The 27,443-nt window shown below is 43.1% G+C and overlaps 1 protein-coding gene across 1 annotated transcript in view; it reads left to right on the top strand.

The window, feature by feature from the left end:
* Positions 1-26,066, top strand: part of hyal6 (hyaluronoglucosaminidase 6) — a 38,754-nt gene extending 12,688 nt beyond the window's left edge. The window contains exons 2-4 of the mRNA XM_080191675.1: positions 10,294-11,274; positions 21,423-21,512; positions 24,578-26,066. Of these exons, the coding sequence (XP_080047801.1) occupies positions 10,336-11,274; positions 21,423-21,512; positions 24,578-25,027 (1,479 nt within the window). The 5' untranslated portion in view covers positions 10,294-10,335 and the 3' untranslated portion in view covers positions 25,028-26,066. The remainder of the gene's footprint in view (positions 1-10,293; positions 11,275-21,422; positions 21,513-24,577) is intronic.
* The last annotated feature ends 1,377 nt before the right edge of the window (positions 26,067-27,443 follow it).

Raw genomic sequence — 27,443 nt, 5'->3', positions numbered from 1 at the left:
TGTCAAAATATCTCGGTGTGAACAAAGGATTTTCAGCACACTTGAAGATGTTGAGCAAGAAATATATTTCATTTGTGGACTCATTTTATTTTTTAAAGATTTCTTTAAACTTCAAGAAGTTCAGCCTGCTTACACTTTCTTAGTAAATAATAGATGTGCCGTAGACAAGCTTTGGATGCTTGCATGTATTGTACAAGGGGTTATCAAATTGAGTCTTGAACTGTGTGGAGAGATGAGTGGCTATAATGAACTGAATCATTCCCACTGTGGCTTTCAAGGTTGCTACGCTCATCTACTGCTTTGGTTGTGTTGATAAACCTTCCTTTTACTCTGTAATTGGATCATTTTTAGAGATGAGCACAACAGGCAAGGAAAGGAGTCCAGGTTGCCTGGTTTATCACTTAATTATATCGTCATATTTCCCAATGGTGCTTTGGGGAATGTTAAACTTCACTAGAGCAGTGGAATGCATATTCTTAGTGCCAATAGTGAGAATTATATTTCTGAGAAACAGGCTAAACAAATATGAGGCTGTGTCTCCAGGATTATGAACTTAGATATGACCTTTGTAGCTTCTCTTTGTAATTTTAATTTATTGGACAGCGGATTAGTATGTCACATACTCCTTGTAACTTAGTGTTTTTGTCATAACTTAATTGTGTGTGCATTCCTTCTACTTTTTAAGTTGTACAATTCAATTGCTCTTTCTGTCACAAATGTTTAATTTGTGCCTGCCTGTCCAAACCCAGCATCAAGTAAGGCACAAAACTGTAAATATCATCAGTGAAGGTAAACTTACTGTCCGTAGGAACCAGTGGCAGCTTGAGCCTGGGAAGGAGATGGTCCAGGCGGAGGTACATGCGCAGTTTACCAGGAAATTCAAATTTTTCCACAGACCCACACATAGAGCACTCTTGCTCCTCCTGGTGTCACAAAAATAAAATTGAAACATTTCTTTGAGCATCTTTCATGGGCATCCTGTTAATGTTGAAATTGAGTTGCAATAGACTGCACACTTTAAACTGGAACTTAAAAGCAGCTTTCCTCTAATTGGGGAAGGATTAGGGACTCATTGCAAAAAACCAGTTCATACTGGGTGTTGGTGGAAACAAGAGGAATCTGTGCCTTGACTTCATAGTCATGGAAATAAACCTGACTTAGAGAGACAGACTGGCGACAGATTCATCCTTTCCTCCATTTATGATAGCCTCCAGAGATCCACTTAAATGCCTCCATCCAGTTACACTAGAAAACTGCAATCAGTGATTTAAATATTTAAGCAACCTTACATTTGAATGGAAGGGTGTGCTTTTTGTTCATTTACAGGTTGTCTGGAAATTTCATACAGGCCTTGGGCAGCAGTGGGCCGAATAATGCTCTCTACTCCCTGTCCCCGCATAATGTAAATGACTTGCTTCCTGGGTTAGCTGTTCCAAAGGAATCTCGATGTTGTGGGTCATTATTGCTGCCATTTTATTCAGCTGTCCTCCAGGGCTTAGGTGTATTGAACAGATTCCCACGTTTTTTTGAAAACCTTAGTTTGCAATCAGTTTCTCTTCTCACGATGGTCACTATGCAAACCGGGCACAACAATTCTAAGAAAGAGAGAGAGGAAGAAAGATGGAGGGAGTACAGCGATTCGATCAGTGTATGTTGAGTGCAGAATTGTCTTTTTTTCCTGTGCTTGGTAAAGTTTATTTATTAATTACAAGTAGGCTTATATTCACACTGCAATGAAGTTACTGTGAAAATCCCCTAGTCACCACAGTCCGGTGCCCGTTCAGGTACACTAAGGGAGAAATTAGCATTGGCCAATTCACCTAAACTGCACGTCTTTGGACTGTGAGCGAAAACTGGAGCACCCAAAGGAAACTCACGCAGGCACAGGGAGAATGTGCAAACCCCACATAGACAGTGACCCAAGCCAGATCCCTGGTGCTGTGAAACAGCAATGCTAACAACAGTGCCACCATGCTGCACCCTGGCAATACCTCTCTGAATGTATAGTCCGGAAAAATTCTATTAGTTCACGTCTGCTGCAGTTATTGTTTCAGAACAGGTATTTGCATTTCGATGTTTTACCTGAGAAACACTTGAAAAGTCATAGGTTGGTATGAATCGACAGGGAATGGAATCTTTCGTGCTCCCCATGGTATTGTGTCTGTTTCTATTCTGCTCAGTGAAATGTGAACTTGTGCGTATTACAACAGCCTGGTCAGATTTTTTTTTTTTAATCCCATGGTCTGGATAAGGTCCCAGGGTTTTTTTTTAATCCTGGCAGAAAAAGAAAAACAAGCAATTTGTATTTTCAAAAACCATATGCTTGGAACACAAGTATGGAACATATAACCAAGTGCCTTTGGATCATAAATCTGCAGCTTTCAGCAGATGCAGAAAAAATTGCTTCAAATGATAGATTACTGGGCACTTTACCTGTGACAAATGGTGTAAAACATGATCCCATAATTAGGTGCCCAGTTCTGAATTAGCAGATGTGGTAATAACAAAATCAATGGTTGCTTGCAGCTATTTTGAGCATGCTTGGCTTTGAAAAATAATTTAAAGTGCCACCCTTTCTGGAGGACAAAAAATTTGTTAAAATAGTTTTGGTTTAGGAAGGGAGAGAATTGGAAGAACTTTTTGCACCATTTTTGAAACAATGTCATTTGTAGGTTCAATTCAACTGAAGAACGAATTAAAATTTAAAATCAATATTGCAACAGAGGAAGCTGGAAAAACTCAACGGCTGGAATTCTCCCTAAAAAATTCTGAGTGTCAAATTTGCGTGAAAACTGGAGTAATTCATGCTGTTTTTTTTTCCAGTGGGAGTTAAGAGAAGAATCTCCCACAGTCTTTGCACTGCAGAGGCCTCCAGTGTGACTATAATTTAAAACTAGGGGGCAGGGCCTATTCCCGCCTGAGAGGCCAGCAGCATAGTGCTGAACAGGCCATTGCACATGTTCCAATCTGTCAACCCTGAGAACAACACATATGCTGTGGTTCCTCCCCCCCCATTGCTGGCCTTCTGATTGCTTGCCAACTCGATTGCTGGCCAGCCCCGCGATCCCTACATTCCCAGAACTCTGCACCCCCAATGGCTCAATTGCTGGCATCCCAACCATTCCTGGCCAGTCCCCATCTCCAGATCCCCACCTCCACAGTCCCAAAACCCCAGCTGGATGACCCCCAGCCTACCCCGGTCACTGGACTCTCTCCTTCCTCCACCAATCCCGGTGCAGAGTGGCAGTGGGATGGATCCTCCCCCTCTCCCCACTGAGCGCCCCACTAGCCCCAGTCCCATATGCCCCGTTCCTTGGCACTGCCAACGTGCCCCCTGGGCATTGGCACCTTAGCCCTTGAGTGGTGCCAAGGGGCACAGGTGGCACACACCCGACCCTCAAGGGGCTTTGATTGCTCTCCTTCATTCCAGCAGGGTTGGGCGTCCAGCTCCCGAAAGTGGGGAACTACTGTAAACCCCACTGGAGTGAAGCACTCTGGCGGGGATGGGGGGGTGGTGATGCAAGCGGGCCCGGTGTCTTTAGTCTCGGGCCCACTAATCACATTTAAATAACATTAAAATCCCCCTCTGCATATCTAATACAGCTCTGTGTCTATTTCCCGCAGGGAGCTGAGAGTACAAGACAACTGGTGCAGGGAAAGGTGCTCAGAGCTGGACGCTAAGTACGGACTGCGCTAATCTGGCCCTGCCAAAATCTCCCGACCCGCTGTGCTAATAAATTAACGTAGCCGGATGGGAGAATCAACCCCAGCAGGTCGCAAAGCATCTGTAATGAGAGAAAACTGAGTCACCATTTCAAGTCCTTTTGGCTTTTTTGTCAGAATTGAACAGAGGTAAAATGTGTTAAATTTTGAAGTGTAGCTGTGAGAGATTGCAACAAAGTGTAACAATTTTATGAACAAAATACAGGTGTCCTGGTATGAGTGGGATGGTGGTTTGCTCTGAGACAATACATAGATGCGATATTTTTTAAAAGGGGTTTTAAATGGAGTAGAAAGATCACAATTTAAAGCTGCCAAAAGTTCGAAGTTTGAACAGCTAGAAGATGAGATGCTGCTCCTCCAGCCTGCACTAGGCTTCAGTCAAGCCTTGCAGCAGGCCAAGGATGGACATGTGGTCACGAGAGCAAAATGCTGAGTTAAAATGGCAGCAACAGGAAGGTTAGGAACATGCTTGCAGGCTGAGTGGAGGTGATCCGCAAAGCAGTCACCTAGTCTGCACTTAGAGTCCCCAATATAGAGGTGGCCACATTGGGAGAAACGAATACCATAAACCAAATTGAGGGAAGTGCAAGTGAAACACTGCTTAACCTGAAAGGAGTATTTGGGGCCTTGAATAGTGAGGAGGGTAAAGGGGCAGGAATTGCCCCTTCTGCAATTGCAAGGGAAGGTGTTGTGGAGAGGGGATGGGGAGTTGGGCATGATGGAGAATAGGACCAGGGTGTCATGGGGAGGAAGAGTCCCTGTGGAATGCTAGCAAGGAGGGATGAGGGGAAGATGTGTTTTGTGGTAACATTGTGTTAGAGTTAGTGGGAATGGCAGAGAATGATCCTTTGACTGCTGAGGCTAGTTGGGTGGAAAGTGAGCACAAGAACCCTACTTGGTTCTGAAAAGGAGGAGAAGGAGTCTGTAAAGATGCACTTTCAGGGAACTCATTACAAACATAAAAGGCATTTATTAATAAGAAGACAGCCTCATGGCTGTAGCCAGCTCCCCAAAATATCTCTTTGCCTATGAAGCTTTTCATATCATGGGGTGAGTCCCAATTGCTCACACAGGCCAAGTGGCCCTTCGCCTGCTGTATTGCTCTTAAAGGGACAATCAAGACATCCCTCCCCCTTTAAATCCTTCACACAATCTTAAATAACTCATTCACTCAGTCCTGATGAATATTATGTGCATGAGTTGGACAATATAAGAATAGAAATAGAATAGATCATAGAAACCCTACATTACAGAAATAAGCCATTTGGCCCATCGAGTCTGCACCGACCACAATCCCACCCAGGCCCTACCCCCATATCCGAACATGTTTTACCCACTAATTCTCTAACCTATGCATCTACGGTCAATTTAGCAAGCCCAATCAACCTAACCTGCGCATCTTTGGAATTGAGTCTTTGAGGGGTTTTTCTGTTCCTTATGGTGAGGTCTAATCCTATTATCTGAGATGTTTCCACTGGATCAACATTATCAGGAAATGCAATAATGGGTACCTCTTCTGGCACAGACAGTTCATCACTACTTGCTTTCATCAGTTATGTAGATTGATTAGATGCTTCGGTGCTTACATATTATCAAACACTTCTTGTTGGCAGCTTCCTGATTGTTGGAGCATCTCTCTATTCCTCAAATGATCCACATGTTTGTGAACAATCCATTACTCCATGTCCACTTGGTATGAAAGGATCCAGACTTGGAGATGCTAATCCCAGGGATCCGACTTGATCCACCACCGAAGTTTCTCATGTTTATGTCTTCATTTACCATAACTGATTGTGCTATAGTATGTGAACTATGGCTTGCTCTCTGATTACTTTGGCTGACTTCTATCCTCCCAGGCAAATTTGGAAACATGAGGACATCTCATGATCATTTCTCCTGGTGGAACTCCCATTGTTGCATGGTGAATGGTGTGATAGCTGAGAAGGAATCATGAGATTTTAGTCTCCAAGGTTCCTCCTGACAATTTCTTTTGGCCAGGTCTGAAAGTTTAGACATCTCTCTTGGCTAGTCTGTTTGATGCTGGGTGGTAAGGTGCAGTTCGAATGTGTTTAATTCCATTGACCATTGTGAAACTCAGCACTTGTGAATATGGCTCTATTGTCTGATACCTTGGCTTCAGATAATCCATGAGTTGGAAAGTATTGGTGTAAACTTTCGATGGTAACATGCAATGTAGGTGACTTCACCTTATTTAGAGTATGCAGCAAATACAAGAAATAGACCAATGTAATCGAGATAGACTGTACCCATGGCTGGCCAGGTCATTCCCAAGGGTGCAGTGGAATTGTAGCAGGCAACCTTTGTTGCAGTAGGCACCGTTGACAGTGCTTGGCTAACTTCTTGAATACAGCATCAATATCAAACCACCACATAACTCTTGGTGAACATCTTCATCTTAGAGATGCCATGCTGAGTGCTGTTTAATTCAGCTAGGAGCAGCTCCCTGCATGGTACAGGAAGCGCTATTCTTATTCACTGGAGTTTGATACCATCCTGACATCTCAATTCATTCTTGTGGGTAAAGAATGTTTTAATTTCTTTGGACCTAGTTCTCTTACCCATCCTATAAGTATTTTGTCTCTCACTTTGGACAGGAATGTATCTCGATTGATTCAGTTCCTGATCTGCTTCGCTGAGACTGGTAATGTGTGTAAAACATTTAATGCTATGATGATTTGTTGTGATACTGGTGTACATGTGATACTTTCTTGCAAGGGCAGTTGGCTAAGAGCATCCGCATTTACTGTGTGTATTCTAAACTTGGTTGGGTGCTCTGTCAACCACAGGTGAGAAAGCTAACCTTTTGGAAGTTGTAGCATAACATGTGGAAGTATTTCAATTCCCAAACTCTCTTTAACTTTAGTCTCTAAGCTTTAATCATTAAATATTAAAAACATTACAGAACTATTATGGTGCAGAGGAAGACATTTGGCCCATTGTGCCTGCACTGGTTCACCAAATGATCATTATGAGTGAAAATCTTTCTCCACCACTAAATTAGTAACAGTAAATCTATTGTGGGATGCTTTGGCAAGAGTTCTCGTGTTTCACAGTACTTTAAAAAGATTCACTTTGTCTTCTTTCCAAAGGTGAATCCATTGTGTAGGCAGGCACCAATGTGAAACAAACCCCAATGGATGTACATGTTACTTAAAGGCAGATAATTCCCGCCATGGCCTCCGCATCTGTGATCATCTCCAGCTCTACAAACCTCAGAGATCTCTGCACTGCTCCAATTATAGCTTGCTGCACATTTGCGAGTTTCTTTGCTCCATGGCACATGTACGTTCACTTGCCTAGATTCTACATCGTGGAATTCCTATCTGAAACTTACTTGCCTCCCCAGATTTCTTTCCTCTTTTTGATCAGTGTCCACATGTTGCCAGGGTTACCTAAGAGTTTCATTGTAGTAATTATGTTCCCAGAAAAATCCACGGCTGATAAATTATGCTGACTCTGATGTGTGCTGCGAGTCAGTCAGACTCAGCCATTTATTGACATGTACTCATACATCCTATGCCCTATGATATTTTATACGACTGTGACAACATTAAAGTTATTATTCAGCTGGGTATGACTGCCCTCTCCTGTTTCCATTCTTATTGATTCAGTCTTTGGCTTGTCTATGAGTACAGATGATGTTATGCTGCAGCCATTAAGTTAGCTGGTTTTGGTAGAGTTGATTTTGGAAGTTTAGCAGCTAGTTTGGAGAAACGGTGTATTTCTGCAGAGTAGCTGAAGGGGCTGCTTGATTTCCTTTTGATGCTAGCTTTTGCCGAGCTTTCCTACATAAACTGCAAGTAGGACCCTTCACTTGCTATTCATTTTGTTGCAGTGACTGACTGCTGTCCCTTCTTATTTCTGTGTAGCTCATAGACTAACATACCAGTACACCCAGATCTATTTCCCTGTGTATTTCCGAAAGGGAAAAAAAAAGCTGCATTTCACCCAGTTTTTTCTCTTTTAACTCAGACCATTTCCGCATTCTGAGATTTAACTCAACAGGAGGTGAATTTCAGATAAAAGCAAATTACTGCGGATGCTGGAATCTGAAACCAAAAGACAAAGTGCTGGAAAATCTCAGCATATATGGCAGTATCTGTAAGTAGAGAAAAAAGCTGATGTTTTGAGTCCAGATGATCCTTTGTTAAAACTCAAAGTGTCAAAGCTTTGACAAAGGGTCACCTGGACTTGAAAGCTCAGCTCTTTTCTCTTATTGATGGTGCCAGACCTGCTGAGATTTTCCAGTATTTTCTCTTCTGGATGGATTTCAGATGTCTGCTGAGATATAACAATCAGTCTCCATTGTCTCCACAACCACAGGGTCAGTATTTTGCACCCTTCCTTTCTCTCTTTCAGATCTCTGTTTAAAGAAGTATGACTTTCCATATAGGAATTTTCCAGAAAGTGGTCACTGCATATCATCAGCCATCTTTTGGTCAGTATCTTTGCTTGTATTCTTTTTTTAAAAAACAAATGATTTCCTTTAAAAAGTTCAAAATGCTCATAAGTAATTTGGGGCTGTAATCAACTGTTGTGACATGTTTGGAGAAAAAGTCTCTGTCTCTGTGTTGGATCTTAAATTAGAAAAGCGATATGGCTTTGAACTCAAGGGAAATGTGGAGAGGAAAAGTATTACTGCCCCATGGGCAGGCCCCTTCCCAAGTATGCTTAGCAGCTTGCATGCTGTAATAAAAGACATTCAGAAAATGAGTAAATCAGTCACATAACCTCTCTCCCTGTAATGATTTCAGAAGACATTTGCTTAGCTCATGTCGAAACATATCTGGCCATTGTCCCATGCCTTGTAATGTCCCAGCCATTAGCTTCTGAATGATTCATTGTCCATCCTGATGAGCTAGGAAAAGAACTTATCACCCTGATAGACTTTCTGGGTGGGATATTATGGCCTCGCTCATCCTGAAACCATAAAATCCTGCACGAGGTCAACAGACCTTAGCATGGTCCACCCTTTGCCCGCTCCAATTCCTGTGGTGGACGGGGTGGTAAGATTCCAGCCTCTGTCTCTGCTTGGGAGGTAGCCTTATAGAAATGCAAATGTGACATCCAGCACAAGTAAATCCTTTTGAAGTAGTGCTTGACATCGGCAGGTGACTTCTGGTGGCCATCTTAAGTCCTTTTTTAAAAGTCCTTTTTCAATAATTCAATGTATGTTTGATCAGCTGATGAAATTACAGATTAATATCACACACATCACATTACTGTGACGCTAGGTACACTGAAAGTATTGAGTTAATAGTATTTCTACCATCCTCTCACTGTCTTAGTAGCCTATGTTCCACATTTTAATTATAATATTACTCCTAACATGCTGACAGGAAGCCTTTTTATTAATTTTTTTTGCCAATTCTCTCCATAGTCCCTTTTAGTCTGCCTATTCTGGCAGTATGCAACTCTTCTGCATTCTTATATTTATCCTCGCTTGTTATCACTGGCCCTATTTATTTTTATATTACCCGAGGGGTTGGAGATAAATATTCCAGGATACTCTTTCTGTTACTGGCCTTGGGGTCTTCTCTGATTTTGATTTTGCCTTTCAGAGGAGATTTTCGTGGTTGTGGAGGGTGGGGTTAAGGTGGGGGGTGGAAATGGTGGTGGAGACTGCAAAGTCACGATGCTCCGGCAAACATCAGCGTGGAAGAGATTTGAGAAACCAGCTGGTCTCTTCCTGACCATCATTTTCGAGTGATTGGATGTTCTGCAACATGATCTTATCTTGGGAGCACAATTGTTAATCAATAAAATAAATGGTTCAATTATTACAGAGCAAAATATCTTTTAAAAGGCTAAACATATTAGGAAGGCATGTTGGAACAGTGGTTAGCACTGCTGCTCAAAGCACCAGGGGCCCAGGCTCAATTCTGGCCTCAGGTGACTGTCTGTGTGGAGATTGTATGTTCGCCCCATGTCTGTGAGGGTTTATCCGAGTGCTCCAGTTTTCTCCCACTCCAAAGACGTGTAGGTTAGGTTGATTGGCCATAGAAAATTGTCCCTTAATGTCAGGGGGATTAGCAGGGTAAATAAGTGCAGTTACGGGGATATGGCCTGTGTGGAATTGTTGTTGGTGTAGGATCATTAGGCCGAATGACCTTCTTCTGCACTGTAGGGTTTCTATGATTCTATGATATTTACAGTGATTATTTAACATGAACAATGTCCTGCTGATACCAATAATGACTACTTTGCCTAACTGTGACTGCAATGTGACTGGCCGAGTTAAGTTTCCAGTAGAAACTGCAAATGATAGCAAAATAAATCAAACCAAAGAAATAGTCCAAAATATACTTTGAAAATAAGCTGTAAGATCTGTGAAAGCTGTAATAGACATTTGAAATACGGTGACCTACTGTGGTTGAAAGAGCACAGGATGGCAATTCCTGATAGTTTCTTGCGTTATACTGCTAGGCCTTCAACATTTATGTCTGTGAGCTAACGACGCTATATTCATGACTGTATTCTTGTATTCTTAATACTTACATCACTGCTTGGCAGTATAAACAAATTGAAAATCAATCTTTCACCTTTCAGGGAGACGTTCGTTAAATGCCATCTGATTGAAAGCTGAGAGTCATGGGGGTTGCAGCCATTCCTAAGACGTTGTTTGGAAGAAAGCTGATGCTTCTATTCGTATTACAGATGACACGTGGCCAATACTTTAAGCAAGCAAAATCTCCTGTGCTTCCACAGAACCCATTTATTGTTGTGTGGAATGCCCCCACTGAGCAGTGCAGGCTTAAGTACAAGGTGGACCTGGACCTCAGTGTTTTTGATATCTTTTCAAACTCCAATGAGACGCTCAGTGGGTCAGCCATTACCATATTTTACCACAATCATCTGGGCAAGTATCCTTACTTCAACAAAAGAAAGATTCCCATCAATGGGGGCATCCCTCAGAATAATAGCCTTCAAGAACACTTGAACAAAGCCAGGACTGACATTGAGAAATACATTCCAGTTGAAGACTTCAGCGGTCTTGGGGTGATTGACTGGGAAGATTGGAGACCTTTGTGGGTCCGAAACTGGGGGCTCAAAAATATCTATCGGAAAAAGTCCATACAGATTGTGAGAAAGCTTCACCCTGGCTGGACTGACAAGCAAATTAAATTAGAAGCCAGGAAAGAATATGAAAATGCAGGACAGAAATTTATGAATAAAACATTGGGATTAGCAGAGCAGATTAGACCCGAAGGTCTCTGGGGGTTCTATCTCTTTCCAGACTGCTATAATCATCACTATCGGAAAGACCCAAAGAAATATAATGGCAAGTGTCCTGCAATTGAGTACAAACGCAATGACAAGTTACTCTGGTTATGGAAAGAAAGTGGCGCTCTCTATCCTTCAATCTATCTACAACTTGATTTGAAGTCAAGCCCAAATGCCCTGAAATTTGTCCATTACCGACTGAAAGAAGCTATCAGATTAGCCTCCATAGCAAGAAAGGATTATGCTCTCCCCGTCTTTGCATATGCACGGCCATTTTATGCATATGTGTTGGAACCTCTCACAGAGGTAAGTAGAAACGTGTATTTGAAGATGAATTATTACTTCTGCTTTGTGTTGAGTTTACTGATTTGGAATGGGCCACTCCAGCAAGTTTGATGTTCCTGACTGCAATCCAATCGCTCTTGCTGGAAACAAGCCAGTGAACATTGGGATGTTGATGGGATTGGCTCAGATATGGTACTCCCAAAATCACTTCTTCTGCTGACAATCATTGTGTAAATTTCCAAAGAGCGAGTGACCAAGTGGCTGAGGTATTGGAGAGCTGTTGCCCCTGTGTCTCTGTAACCCAGGGATAGTTGCACTACAAAAATGTTACAAAATCATAGTTTAGTCTATTTTGTTAACACTACAATTACCATATGTAGTGTCCACTGCGCATGTTAACAAAGAGGTTTCTGCTAGAGGATTCTGCAAATGTTTACTTCTGGATTTAGCAAAAGATGATGAGCCAATTATACCCAACAGTGCATGTTTGCCTTCAGTATTGACTTCTCCAGCCTATTGACTTTATAACTTTTAGCTGCATCCTTTCTTCTCTTGTCTTAAGGCAAATTTGTCATTGTTCATTTTAGAGAGGGTGTTAAGCCTGAAATCACCAGTTGCAATAACTCAGGGAACAGGTATTACTGCAAAGCTCCTGAGAAGATGCCTCAATCAATCATATTTTACTTATTCATAGGCTCATTAATATTTGGGTATTAAACCTTTTCTTTTCAGCTCCCCATATCTCATAGTTGTAAAACACCAGAAAAGACTTACTCGATCACATCTAAGATTTGCTGCTATTTCTTTTTTTGGCTTTTACTTTTTACTTGGGTTGCCATAATGCTGGTTGACCACCCTTTACTATTTCCTCCTGTCAGTCACCCATTCCTCTTCCAACTACTCTGTGTTTAAACCTCTCATTAATACAGCTTTCCATCTGCTCTTTTAACCGCCTTCTTTCCAGCAGTTTCATCTCAATGGCTCATTTCAAAACACTTGCTCTCTCTTTCTGCAACAGATGATCTGAGCATTTCGATCTCTTTTCGGCTACTTTCTTCAATGCACCCACAGTCTTCACTGAACCTCTGATGTGCTGGTTCCTGATTTTTGTCCATTCTCATTATTCCACTCCAGCCATTGTGCCTCTTCTTGTTGTTTGCCCAAGTTTCAGCACTATGTAACATAGCTGAGCCTCAAACTGAAGGGGCGATCTTACTAGAATTTGGCAACGTGTCGGTTCTGGCGAGTGAATTCCACTGATGGTTCTGACATAATTTCAGATGAATCTGGAAGCCCGTGCACAAAAGTTTTTATGGCTTTGAGAATCAGGCTGCGCCCACAGTGGCTTCCCTCTGATTCACCCAGCCTGGCTCAACTTAATCATGGTAATCACTGGGGAGATCCATATAAACAGCTTCCCAGCACTTGTTCCGCAGCTAATGCAGGGGATGACAGCCAGGAAGCCTGTACTTTGGTTCGTGGAGGGAGTGGAACAGAGGCAGGATGAACCCTACCCCCACTCCAGGAGAAGGCCTCCCACCAAAGTCACCAGTAGTAGCCCTGGTGAGTACCAGCTTTCTGCAGAAGAGGACAGGGCAGCAGTGCCGCAAGACAATGTATGATCTTCTGTGCTCAGTCAGGGTAAGTGAGCCTCATGCAGTCTATTCCTGGACCCTGTCAGACGCCCCTCACAATTCCACCTTCATCCCTCACCCAGCTACTTTGGCCTTTGCCAAAGAAGAGATTCACCTCCCCCATCCCTCTGTTCCCACTTAGTCATTGCCATGCTCCTCACACTCCAGCTCCCATGCCTGCCACATCTCATCACCATCTTAAATGTCAACATTCCCGTCTATGCTCTCCCCATCTGCAAGAATAATCCACAGGAATGAGCAGGCACACTCAGACCATTCCAGAGCTCAGAACCCTCACGCCATTTGAGAAGAGATCCCTCGAGCTGGCCAGGAAGGAGGAAGAGTGTGCCTGCACTAAAGATGAAGGGGACCAATGTGAGAATTCTCAAGACATATGCTGTCATTCTCCAAGTCTCAAGTGAGTAATCAGTGTCCTATCATTTATCCCCTGGAATACACCAATGCCATTCCCCTTCTCTTACAGGCAAAGCAGCCCAGATCATCCTCACAGACTCTGGACCCAATGGACATAGGCAGCCTTGAGGGAGATTTCTAAGACCCCACCGTTGAAAAAGAATCACCCACTTGCTGCACTAACGCAAATATTCACACTTCAGTGGATTCACTAAGTAGGCAGCCTTCTGAGTCACTCACTAGTGAGCAGCTGAAGATCAATAGCAGGCGCAGGCAGGAATGTCCCAGGGAGGGATGCTGGAAGCCAGGAGTATGTTTGGGCCCCACACCAATGATGTACCCTTGGATCCAATTGTCCCAGAGTTGATGGAGCTGTAAGGGCAGAGTCATGAGCATTAGGAAGGGATAGAAACATAGAAGACTGGAGCAGAAGGAGGCCATTTGGCCCTTCGCACCTGCTCCGCCATTCATTATGATCATGGCTGATCATCCAACTCAATAGCCTAATCCTGCTTTCTCCCCATAACCTTTGATCCCATTTGCCCAAGTGCTATATCCAACCACCTCTTGAATACATCCAATGTTTTGGCATCAACTACTTCCTGTGGTAATGGATTCCACAGGCTCACCATTCTTTAGGTGAAGAAATGTCTCTTTATCTCTGTTCAGGTCTACCCTGAATCCTCAGACTGTGACTGACTCCCCCACCATCAGGAACATCCTTCCTACATCTACCCTGCCTAGACCTGTTAGAATTTAATAAGTTTCTGTGAAATCCCCCCTCATTCGTCTGAACTCCAGTGAAAACAATTCTAATTTAGTCAATCACTCCTCATACATCAGTCCCACTATTCCCAGAATCAGCCTGTTAAACCTTCACTGCACTCCCTCAAGGGCAAGAGCCTTCTTCCTCAGAAAAGGAGACCAAAACTGCACACAATACTATAGGTGTGGCCTCACCAAGGCCCTGTATAGTTGCAACAAAACATCCTACTCCTGTACTCGAAACCTCTTGCAATGAAGGCCAACATGCCATTTGCCTTCTTTACCGTCTACTGCGCCTGCATGCTTACCTTCAGTGACTAGTGCACAAGGACACCCAAGTCCCATTGCACACTCCCCTCTCCCAATTTACAGCCATTCAGGTAGTAATCTGTCTTCTTGTTTTTGCTTTCGAAGTGAATAACCTCACACTTATCCAAATTATACTTCATCTCCCATTGATTAGCCTACTCACCCAACCTGTCCAGATCATTCTGAAGGATCTCTGCATCCTCGTCTCAGTTCACCCTCCCACCCAACTTGGTACCATCTGCAAACTTTGAGATGTTACATTTTGTTCCCTCATCCAAATCATTACTATACATTGTGAATAGTTGGGTTGCACACCGATTCCTTTGGCACCTCATTAGATACTGACTGCCAATTTGAAAAGCACCCATTAATTCTTACTCTTGTTTCCTCTCTGCCAACCAGTTTTCTATCCATCTCAATACACTTCCTCATATCCCACATGCTTTAATCTTACACGATACGGGACTTTGCCAAACGCTTTCTGAAAGTCGATATGTACCACATTGTCTGGTTCTCCCTTGTCAACTCTATTAGTTACATCTTCAAAGAATTCCAACAGATTTGTCAAACATGATTTTCCATTCATAAATCCCATCAACTTTCCCAGCACCATTTCTCTACTAATACTGATCTCCCTCAATTCTTCCCTCTTACTAAATCTGGCATTTTCCAGCATTTCTGGCATATGATTTGTGTTCTCTTTTGTGAAGACAGAACCAAATTATGTATTCAGTTGCTCGGCCATTTCTTTGTCCCCCATTATACATTCCCCCGTTTCTGTCTGTAGGGGACCTACATTTGTCTTCACCAACCTCTTTCTCTTCATGTATCTATAGAAACTCTTAGTGTCAGTTTTTATTTTCCCTGCAAGCTTACTTACATACTGTATTTTCCCCTTCTTAATCAATCCCTTGGTGCTTCTTTGCTGAATTCTAAACTGCTTCCAATCCTCAGACCTCATATTTTCCTTGGCCAATCTGTATGCTTCTTCCTTAGATCGGATACTCTGTCTAATTTCCTTTATAAGCCATGGATTGGCCCTCTTACCCATTTTGCTTTTGTGCCAGACAGGAATAAACAGTTGCTGCAGATTTTCCATGTGTTCCTTGAGTGTTTGCCATTGCCTTTCCACTGTCATCCATTTAAGTAACTCTCCCTAATCTATCAAGGCCAACTCACGCATCATATCCTCATAGTTTCCTTTATTAAGATTCAGCACCCCAGTGTCCAAATCAACTACTTCACTCTCCATCTTAATTCTATCATGTTTTGGTCACTCATCCCCAAGGGGTCTCGTACAGCTAGGTTGTCAGTGATTCCCTTCTCACAGTACCCAGTCTAAGATGGCCTGCTCTCTAGTTGGTTCCTCCACATATTGGTCAAGAAAACCATCCCACATTCACTCCAGGAATTCTTCCTCTACAGCATTTTGGCTAATTTGATTTGCCCAATCTACGTGCAGATTAAAATCACCCATGATCACCTTATGACTAATTTTGTATTTAATGCATTCCCAATATCACCACTGCTGTTTGGGGATCTATATATGACACTCAATAATGTTTTACTGTCCCTTGGTATTTCTCAACTCTACCCATACAGACTCCACTTGTCAGAGCTATATCCTTTCCTACTATTGTGTTAGTTTCATCTTTAACCAGCAGTGCCTCCACCAACTTTTCTTCTATGCCTGTCCTTCTGAAATGTTGAATGCCCTGGGACATTCAATTCCCATCCCTGGTCACCCTGCAGCCATGTCTCCACAATTCCAATTACATCGTACCCGTTTACATCTATCTGCGTGATTAGTTCATCCACTTTCTTGCAAATGCTCTGTGCATTAAGGCACAGAGCCTTTAAGTTTGTCTTTTTAACATTGTATGTCTTGATCCCAGTATTTTTCTCTATAACCCCGTTTGAACTTTGTCCTTGGTTTTTCTGCCTATCACTTTCCTATTCCCTTTTCTACTTTTGTTTCTATCCTTACTCCCTCCTTCTCTGACTCCTTACATATCTTCCCATCTCCCTGGCATATTAGTTGAAACCCTCCCCCACTGCTCTAGCAACACTCTCCCTAGGACATCAGTCCCACTCCTGCCCGGGTATAACCCATCCAATTTGTTCAGATCCTACCTACCCCAGAACCAGTCCCAATGCCCCAGGAATCTGAAACCCTCCCCCGACACCATCTCTTCAGCTATGTATTTATCCGACATACCTTTTCATTTATTTTCACTACATTTGAGATCTGATTTCTTAACTTTTTTCCTAGCTCCCCGTATGCTGCCTTTAGGACCTCATCCCTATTATTCGTTTGTACCAACATGTACTACGGCCACTGGCTGTTCACCTCTCTCTTTAGAATGTCCTGCAGCCACTCCGAGACATCCTTGAGAGGATGATAGCAGCCCTCCTCGTATTGCAAGGCCGACTGGAAGAGTCCCATCACCTTCTGTTCAAGGAGATGGAGCTGTCACTTCAGCACACGGAAGCCAACACTGAGAGTCGCGTCTGTAGTGGAGACTTAGCGCGGGATGTTCACTCCATGGTAGGGGATGTCTGCACTAAGGTTCACCTCATGACCTCCATGTCTGAGGGTATGAACTCCACGCAGCAGGCACTGGAATCCGTGTGTGTCTGTGCCAGAGGACAGTGGGGCTATTTCACTCCAGCTGCCCTTCCATCCAATGCAGGCCCATCAGGCACCCGAAGAAACGAGGATTATCAGATACACTGGAGCTGCTGGCGGTGTCCAGCCTATCCCTTCCTGTGAGCAATACATCTCCAGCCCTACACACTGATGAGGGCAGTACTGCAATATCCATGCTGCCCGAAAGCAGGACAGGGCCCTCAAGGTCCAGGGAACGCCCGTCAAGGTCAACTCAGACAACAGGGTGTGGAAGACAGCAGGCCTTCTCAACATCAGCTGTGGATTCTGGAGAAGCACCTAGATATAGTGGTGAGGAAGAGTAAGAAGTGAGAGGCACCTAGCTGTCACAGGTGGAAGTAGGTGTAGAGAGGTCACCACTATATATCATAACAAATAATAAATCACTCTGCTCACATACAGAGCCTCCATCCTGTCATTTCATACCACCTAGCTCGGCGAACCCACGCATACGCCCTGTACTTCAATCCTTTGGAGTATGAGATTGGCTGTGATATATCTCTCCCACACTGAGGACAGAGTAAAGGAATCCTACTTTAGGCAGGCAACACTCTCCCTCCCCCCACCAATGCCCAACCACCCTTCAAGTACCTGTTCCTGGAAGGAGAAATCTGGAAATGGCTGTTGAGGCACTGATTGGCTGCCTGCCTAGGGTGTTAAACGAAAGTGAAACCTGGCCAAATACCTGGAGGGACTGAAGTGCCTGAGGCTATTTATTCCAACTTTTATCAAGCCTATGATGTGCCCATACACATGTAGCTCTCTGTTAGGCAGGAGTTAGACACATCGCTGAGGATAAGAGAAGCATCACTTTGTCCTCACTGCAAGTCATGATCGTTCCTCTGCTGAGTCAGGCCAATGGCTGTAGCCTCCTGTCTTTGTAAACGTGTAAGATCATGATGGCACTACTTCATTAGCTTGGCCTTGCACCCATTGTGGGAGACCTCACCACCTGCTATTCCCACTCATCCCTAAAATTGGAGGTGATCAGGGTACCCCTTGCTCATCAGCCAATTCTGGCCCTCTCCACTGCCAGCATTCTTCCTGCTCCTCGGCATCATCAGGCCCACCACACTGCTCAACATCTTCGTCCTCATCCAAGGAGATCTGCTACTCGCCCATCTCCTCCAGGTCTAGGTCGTCTTCCCTCTGCATGTTGTAGAGAGCGCAGCAGACCACAGTAATGCAGGAGACCCTGTGGGGGCTGTATTGTAGGGCACCCCCGACTGGTCCAGACACTGGAACCGTATCTTCAACAGTCCGATCACTTGGCCCACCAACATGCGAGTCGATGTGTGAACCTCATTGTATCGAGTTTCACAGGCGATTGTGGCTTCCGCACTGATATCGTCAGCCACCTCCAGAGTGGGTACCCCTTGTCCCTGAGCAGTCTCCCTCATCCCAAAGACAGCTGGGATTTGCGAGTAGTCCAAGATGTAACTGTCACGAGCACTACGTGGGGAAACAGGCACACATCTACATGAATTGCATCATGTGGTCACAGGTGAGTTGGACGTTGAGGGAGTGGAATCTCTTGTGGTTCTTGAATGGTGCCACATGGTGACTTAAAATCCGCATGGGTGCAGTTTATCAGATCTTGCATCTGGGCCATCCCAGCTAGATGGGGTAGCCTACAGCCCTGGTGTCCTGGCTCAAAGTTGATAAGTGTATCAGTCCTGGCATAAAGGGCATCTGCCACCTTCCTAATACGTTTGTGAGTGGCAGACAGGGAGATGCCGCAGATGTCCCTTGAGCTGCCTGGAACGAACCACTAGCAAAATGTTCAGAGCGGCTGTTATCTCAAAACGTTGCATGTCTTCTCGATCCAAGGGGTGCAGCTTGTGCAATATGTGGGAGAGGTGGTCCACTGTCCCACGGGACAGACGCGGTTTTCTCTGGTACTGCAGCTCAGACAGCCGAAGGTAGGAGCATCGACACCGGAAGACACTTGGCTGGTATAGTCTCAGATGTTGTTCCTCAATGGATAGTCTTGCTCCCTGAGCGACTGCTGGCTGCTGGTCCTGGACATGTGCAGCAGAATATTATTGTCTCTGTAACTAAATCGAGCTCTGGATATTAAACTGGTGTGCTGGACTCTTCAAACAATTGTCAGTTAGCTAATCTGGCAACAACATTCATCTTGAGGAGAAACAACTGAACCCTGAGGTTTGCAATTAGTTTTTGAAGTAATTCACTAGAGGGCAGCCTCATTCTTCCGATTCTTCAACGCCGTTCAGTTAAACAGTCTTGCATGGAAACAATCAATGCACTCTCGCTGCTGTACCTGGCAAGCAGAGTTCACAGAGAAGTGGATTAAAATTTCCTTTTCAGTGAACTCCTCTGGCCTTACACGATTGTAAGTGAGGGTTGTAGATTTTACTGCATTCACTGTCCCCCAAGTCAGGGGGTCTTTATGCCTCATGAGGTAGCTCCACATCACTAATCCCGCACTACTGTCCTCGCAGCCTGGTCCCAGGTCCTCATAGTACCTACCCAGTACTGCCCCCCTGTTGTGGCCACCTCCCACCCAGTTTGCAACTCCCAACAAGAAAGGGCACCCATTTCAGTTACTGTTTGAGCACAAACTCAGCATGGAGGAACAGGGAAGCGATGCATGCTTGGAAGCTAACACATCCCCTTTGAGCAGGGAATGACTCAATACAAAGGAAGGGTAAGGCCTCTGAGCTATTAGTAACAGTCTGCAAAGAAATATCCCGTCCAGTTCTTTTACCAATCATTTAAAATCATGGCCTCTTGTTATCAATCCATTTACTAGAGGAAATAGTTTCTTTATTACTACTCCATCATAATTTCTCATTTGAAAATCTCTGTTGGGCCTCACCCTAACCTTCTCTGCTTGAGGAACAAACTCAGCTTCGCCAATCTTTCCACATAATGAAGTCTCACGTCTGCGGTTAAAGTCATACTCAACAAAACTTACTGAAGCGTTTACATTGAGATCACATCAATCAGTCTCATCAATCAATATTTAGTCCCCCTGTGAAAGAAACACATTCTACAGTCTTTCTACTGAAATCTGATATCCTTTTTAATAAACCATTGTGATAGCATTCTCCACATTTTAAACCAATCATTTCCTCTTAAAGTTTGCAGCGATTTCAATCAAATTACTTAAGGTATTTGCTAACATTGCTTTGAGACTTGGATAATGTTAAGCAATGATCACGGTTATATACCCTATCTAAAACGCTAAAATGGAAAATTAACAAATGGCATTATCATACATTAGTTAAAACAAATCCATATCTCAAAACTAAAGCATAAGATTCCCAAGTTCTTGCTCCAGACATAAAAGCTGCTGAATGAGCACATTGCGAAGTATTGGACACAGTTTCTAATAGTGCATCTAATAGGGAAAGAAAATCATGAACTGTGTACATCTGATTTACTGACACGCATTCCCACTAGCTAAGGCTTCATTTTAGAAGCGTAAAATTGGAAAATATCTGATTTCATAGAATCCTACAGTGCAGAAAGAGGCCCTTCAGCCCATCGAGTCTGCACCGAACACAATCCCACCCAGGCCCTACGCCCATATCCCTACATATTATACCCACTAATCCCTCTAACCTGCACATCCCTGGACACTAAGGGGCAATTTCTTTGCATGGCCAATCAACCTAACCCGCACATCTTTGGACTGTGGGAGGAAGCCAGAGTACCCGGAGGAAACCCACGCAGACACGAGGAGAATGTGCAAACTCCACACAGACAGTGACCCGAGCTGGGAATCACTGATAGAGTTTGAAGTCCCCAAAAGGGTAGGTAGTACTGTGACAGAGGATCCAATCCCTGCCCTGCAACTGAAACTCAGTCAAAGCAGGACTGGCATAGCACAACTGGTCCTGTTGCCCCAGTGCTAGAGAACGTAAAAATTAGCTCAAACTCCCACTACTGGTAGTTTTCTTTCTGTCTAATGACCTGTGTTGGAAAATGGATAACAGGTGGGGACAGAACAGATATAGATTGTGGCCATCACAGACTCATTAAGTCACACTTGAGAAATGATTACTTGACCAAGTAAACGGAGCTTGCTGGACTGCTATTTAGCTACTTCTAAGTAACACTGGCATGTGCAAATCCTCTTGTATAAATCTACCAGTTAATATCTCATGGGGAATATTGGGATTGCATGACCATTTTCTCCTTGCAGTCATTATTAGCATCTCATGTTCAAATCAAACTCCAGACAGTTTTTTCCCCGTCTTGCAAATGGAGGATATTCTGAGGGCAAAAGGAGGATATTCTGAGGGGTGCCTAACACGTAAGCACAGTTAAATGCAGCACAAAACTGCCACAAAGTATTATTTTCCTCCATAGCTTATGTAACGCTGCTGTGATATCTTCTCACTCGACAGATTGACTTGGTCCACACAATTGGTGAGAGTGCTGCTATGGGAACGGCAGGGGTCATTCTTTGGGGAAGCATTAATTATGCAAGATCAAAGGTACGACTATTTTAATAATTTCTTTCCCTAAGTTCCTCTGTCTATTGAATACTTAATAAGGGTCATTACCCGTAATATATCAGAATTTCATAAGTAGTAAAAGTTGAGTAAAGTTGGCCACTCCCCTATTACGAGCAATAAATTGCTGTTCCCCTTTACCTACCATCATAACATTTAAATATTCTTCATAAAAGAGCATGTATTCTATCCTGATCTTATCAGGGGAAAACCAACAGGTAAATCTAAAATATTTTGTGATGGGTCATCAGAAGGTTGCACTGATTTCTCCGAGGAATATGATCATTGGGATCAGACAAAGGATTTGCATTGCACTTCTCCCCATTTACACTAAACTTCCTAACTTTGAATTTGATGATTTGCTATTAGCTACTTAACATTCAGCAGTAATCTAATTGTAAAATCAGGATGTCATGATTTCATGCACCTTATTTATCTCTCATATGAGATCTACATGATCCAATCATTTACATTTTTTAATGTCAGTGGATTTGAACACAGTCAAAGCCAGTAGAACAATTATCATTCTGCAGGCAAAAAGCTTCTGCCCGGCTCTCGTTCGTAAAATTCTGCAAGTCATCCACTAACTTAATTAAAGGCAGGAACCGAGACTTTGTTATAACTGTTACACATCTAATCCTTCCAATATCTAAACCAAGCACTAAGAACAATTTCAGCACCACAGATACCATTTTCATTGGCCAAGGTCTTTCAGTTGGTCATTAAAACCCTTCATTTACAATCATAGAAGAAGTCTTGTTACTTTGACAAGTGGTTGATGTTCCGAAGACATGATTTTATCTGATATGTGAAAATGGATGTGGACAATGATCCAACTGAAGGATGTGGCTGGACAGTGGCGCACTGACAAGAAATATTGCAGCTGGCAAAACTAAATAAATCTGGTAACCCAAATGTGTTCTTTTTATAAGAAGATCTGAAAAACATTGTGATAGGCGTTCCTTGTTAACAATTCAACGAGTTGGTGTTTTTAAGGATCAAAATGAAGACATGCCTCTTTCAGGGTGGTCATGTTGTGGAGATGCCGGTTTTTGAATGGGGTAAAACAGAAAGAAATCCCACAATGCCAGCTTAACATCCAACAAGTTTATTTGTAGCAAATGCTGCAAGCTTTCGGAACAGGCTGTCCCTTTGTCAAGTGGCTGGGGGTTCTGATCACACACAGGTCACAAAGGCACAATCTCAATTTACATGCATAATGATTGGAATGTGAGTCTTTACAGCTAATAAATCCTTAAATTTCAGACAATGTGAGTGGAGGGAGCTTTAAGCACAGGTTAAAGAGACGTGTATTTTTTTCCAGACAGGAAAGTTAGTGAGAATTTGCAAGTCCAGGCAAGTCATGAGGGTTACAGATAGTGTGACATGAACCCAAGATCCTGGTTGAGACCGTTCTCACGTGTGCAGAACTTGGCTATCAGTTTCCGCTCAGCGACTCTGCGCTGTCGTCTGTTGTGAAGGCCGCCTTGGAGAACGCTTGCCCGAAGGTCAGACGCCGAATGCCCGTGACCACTGAAGTGTTCCCCAACAGAAGGAAAACAGTCTTGCCTGGTGATTGTCAAGCGGTGTTCATCAATCTGTTGTTGTAACGTCTACATGGTCACCCCAATGTACCATGCCTTGGGACATCCTTTCCTGCAGCGTATCAGGTAGCCAACATTGGCCGAGTTGCAAGAGTATGTACCATGTACCTGGTGGATGGTGTACTCACATGAGGTGATGTCATCCATGTCGATGATCCGGCATGTCTTGCAGAGGTTGCTGTGGCAGGGTTGTGTGGTGTCATGGTCACTGTCCTCCTGAAGGCTGGGTAGTTTGCTGCGAACAATGGACTATTTGAGGTTGTGCAGCTGTTTGAAGGCAAGAAGTGGGGGTGTGGGGATGGTCTTGGTGAGATGTTCGTCTTCTTCAATGAGATGTTGAAGACTCCGGAGAAGATGTCGTAGCTTCTTTGCTCCAGGGGAGTACTGGACGACTAAGGGTACGCTGTCCACCATGTCCTGTGTTTGTCTTCTGAGGAGGTTGGTGCAGTTTTTGGCTGTGGTACGTCCGAACTGTCGATCAATGAGTCGATCAATGAACACCGCTCGACAATCACCAGGCAAGACTGTTCTCTTTCTGTTGGGGAACACTTCAGCGATCACGGGCATTCAGTCTCTGATCGTCAGGTAAGCGTTCTCCAAGGCGGCCTTCACGACACACAACAGCGCAGAGTCGCTGAGCAGAGACTGATAGCCAAGTTCCACACATGGGAGAATGGCCTCAATTGGGACCTTGGATTCATGTCACACTATCTGTAACCCCCACAACTTGCCTGAACTTGCAAAATCTCACTAACTTTCCTGTCTGGAAACAATACACATCTCTTTAACTTGCGCTTAATGCTCTCTCCACTCACATTGTCTGTACCTTTAAGAATTGATTAGCTGTAAAGACTCACATTCCAATCATTATGCATGTAAATTGAGTTTGTGTCTTTGTGACCTGTGTGTGATCAAAACTCCCAGCCACCTGACAAAGGGACAGCCTGTTCCGAAAGCTTACGGCATTTGCTACAAATAAACTTGTTGGACATTAAGCTGGTGTTGTGGGATTTCTTTCTCTTTCAGGGTGGCACAGTGGTTAGCACGGCTGCCTCACAGCTCCAGGAATATGGGTTCGATTCCGGCTTTAGGTCACTGTCTGTGTGGGGTTTTCATGTTCTCCCTGTATCTGCATGGGTTTCCTCCATGTGCTCCGTTTTCCTCCCACAATCCAAAGATGTGCAGGTTAGGTTGATTGGCCATGCTAAATTGTCCGTTAGTGTCCTGGGATGTGTATGTTAGAGAGATTAGCAGGGTAAATATGTGGGGTTTTGTGGATTGAGCCTTGGTGGGATTGTTGTCGGTGCAGACTCGATGGGCCAAATGGCCTCCTTCTGCACTGTAGGGATTCTATGATTCTAAGTAAGGAAATATAATTAGTGCCAGTGTTTAATTTCATGCATATATTTCTAGGATTAAAATAACCTTAACCTTCTCTTACAGAATCACTGCTTAGAAGTGAAGAAATACATAGATGGTCTCCTGGGACATTATGTTGTTAATGTGACATCTGCTGCAAAATTATGCAGCAAACATCTTTGCAAGAGGCATGGGAGATGTGTGAGAAAGAACATTGACTCCAAAGCCTACCTTCACCTGGACCAAAATCATTTCAAAATCCAAGCCAATCCTGAAGGAATACATCCCAGATTTTCTGTGAAAGGGAGAATGAACGCAATGGACATTAAAGTCATGAAACAGAAGTTTGCATGTCAGTGTTACGAAGGTTGGGTTGGGATCGCCTGTGAAGTACCAGTTGCTAAGATTCTTTCAGTGGGTAAACATGCCCAGAACACACTGGCTGGAACAAATTCAGCAGCACAGATATCATTTTCATTGGCCAATATTGTTGTCTTTCAGTTGGCCATTACAACCCTTCATTTTCAATGCTAGAAGAAACCTGTTACTTTGGCAAATGATTGATGGTCCAAAGACATCTGATGTGTGAAAATGAATGTGGACAATGATCCAACTGAGGGATGTGGCTGGACAGTGGGATTTAAAGTAAATTTAAAGACACTTCTGTAACTATCACATCTGCTGCAGCATATTCTTTCACAGTAGCCAATATAGAGGTTCAAAATCAGATCATTCCTGATTGTTTCAGAATGGCCTAAACACTCATTCCAATCAAAGAGAATATTTAGGAGAATGAATTTTTAACCTTTATTTTTATAAGTATGTTTCCTTCCTTCATTAGTTCTCCACACATCATGTTCTGATAAAAGAGGTGAACAGGTTCTTTGTCTAGAAGTACTCCTGGTCGAGTAATTCTAGACAGTTTGTAACTGGGGTAACTATTGTGGCTCTGTACGTTAAAATAGTAATCATGTGAGCCATACTAGAATCCAAGGTTCAGTCCCTAATCCCTGGCAAGTTAAGTAATCTCTGTCAAGATAACAATTAGAATATGATGTTTGGCCTCAGTGTCTAATTTGGAAGTGAAGGTGGAGTGAAGTGTGGGGGTAGTGGGGTGCAGCATGGATGACTAACCTGGCTTCCTGCACCTGATGAATTGTGTTAGCTGTGCTGGCGATGCATAAGTTTGGATGTTTGTTGGACAATGCCTCCTGCTTAATGTATGGTAAAATAATTGTCTACACTCACTGTCATGACTTGTAATTGAATGAGGCCCATTTGGGTGAGGAACCGGAGTGCAATTAACACCTATGGAATTGTATCTAACAAGGAATCAACATGTTCAAGAAAAAAGTGAAGAAAATTTCAAAAAATTAAAACTTTTCCAAAAATATGACAGGCACAACATTTCAAAGATTGCCATTAACATTGAAAATGCTTTAGATTACAAATATATTTGGGATGATTTATTAACTTTTATTGCCGACGTAACTTAAAGCACAGTTTTTTCTTAATTGCTGTTGGAGCAAGAATCACTAATTTCATTTTTTATGTATAGCATAAGCTTGAAAATAAAGAGTCAATTGATTCACGCAAAATAACATTCCTGCTGTCGTCATTTTAGTATGTTTTGTATGATTTTCCACATTTATTCTGACATACTTATAACTTAAATATGTTGTTTCCTGTATTAAAAATAAAACGTAAGCTTCTTCATGGCACAAATTTGAACTAATTTTCCTGTATTGGGCATTGATGGCATCTGCAAGTTTTTACATTTTATGCATGGCAAGTTGCTGAAAGTGCAATCTGATAACATTGCAGCAAGGAAGTCTATCATTTGAAACCTGATTGAAGAGGGAAAGCAACTGTGTAAGTTCTTAATCAATTAGATATCAAGATTGAGAAGTAAACAACAAAAGAACTGAGAAGGAAGTGCAAATTTGAATGGGCAAGTTCAATACCAAATTCAATACCAAAAATACAAGAGAAATAAAGTGAGGAAAAGAAGAATTGGATTAATGGAGAAAACTAAACCTGAAGGAACCTGTCATAGTTACACCTAGAATATTTCATTTCAATATGATTCAAGATTGCTCCCGCTGTGCTAATGCAACAACTTTGCACAATTTAATATTATGCTCACTGGTCAGTCCAGTTGCTACCAAGGCCACTCAGTTCCAGACTTCATTACAGATTTGTTCCATTTATGGTATGGAGAGATGAGAGTCACTGCTCTTCACAATAAGCATTTGACTTTTGCTTTATATTCATTTTACAAGATGTGAGTGTTGCTGGCCAGGACAGCAACTAGTGCCCATCCCTAACTATCCTCCATTCCAGAGGGCAATTGAGAATCAACGTGTAGGCCAGACCAGGTAAGGACAGCAGGTTTCCTTCCCTAAGGGGCATTAGTGAACCAGATAGGATTTTACAACAATCGACAATGGTTTTATTGTCATCATTAGACTTTTAATTCCAGATTTTTATAGAACTCAAATTGCACCATCTGCCATGGTGGGATTTGAACTCAAGTCCCTGGATCTTGTCCTGGATTATGTGGATTATGTGTCCAGTCTTTGAACTCCCCAAAGACTGAGTGGCATCATGGAGTCCTAAGAAAATTGAAGCCAGTAAGAACTGGGGACAACTCTCCTCTGAGTAAAGTCATGCCTAGCATAAAGAAAGACAGTTATGCTTGTTGGAGGCTAATCATCTCAACCCCAGGAGTTTGTCAGGACAGTGTCCTAGGCCCAACCATGTCCAGTTGTTTCATCAATGACTAAGCTCCAGCATAAGGCAGAAGTGAGACTATCTTTGGTTCCCAGCACAATTTGGCTCCCCGACCACTAACACCAACCTTCTCATTGGCAACTGTCTGAGGCTGAACCAGATTGCTTGAAATTCCTTGGTTTCATTTGAGCTTCCGATCACATATCTATCTATGCCA

The sequence above is a fragment of the Carcharhinus amblyrhynchos genome, chromosome 6, assembly GCF_965287045.1.
Source record: "Carcharhinus amblyrhynchos chromosome 6, sCarAmb.v2.hapA, whole genome shotgun sequence".
In the NCBI taxonomy this organism is placed as follows: Eukaryota; Metazoa; Chordata; class Chondrichthyes; order Carcharhiniformes; family Carcharhinidae; genus Carcharhinus; species Carcharhinus amblyrhynchos.
This window is presented reverse-complemented; position numbering and strand designations above follow the sequence as displayed.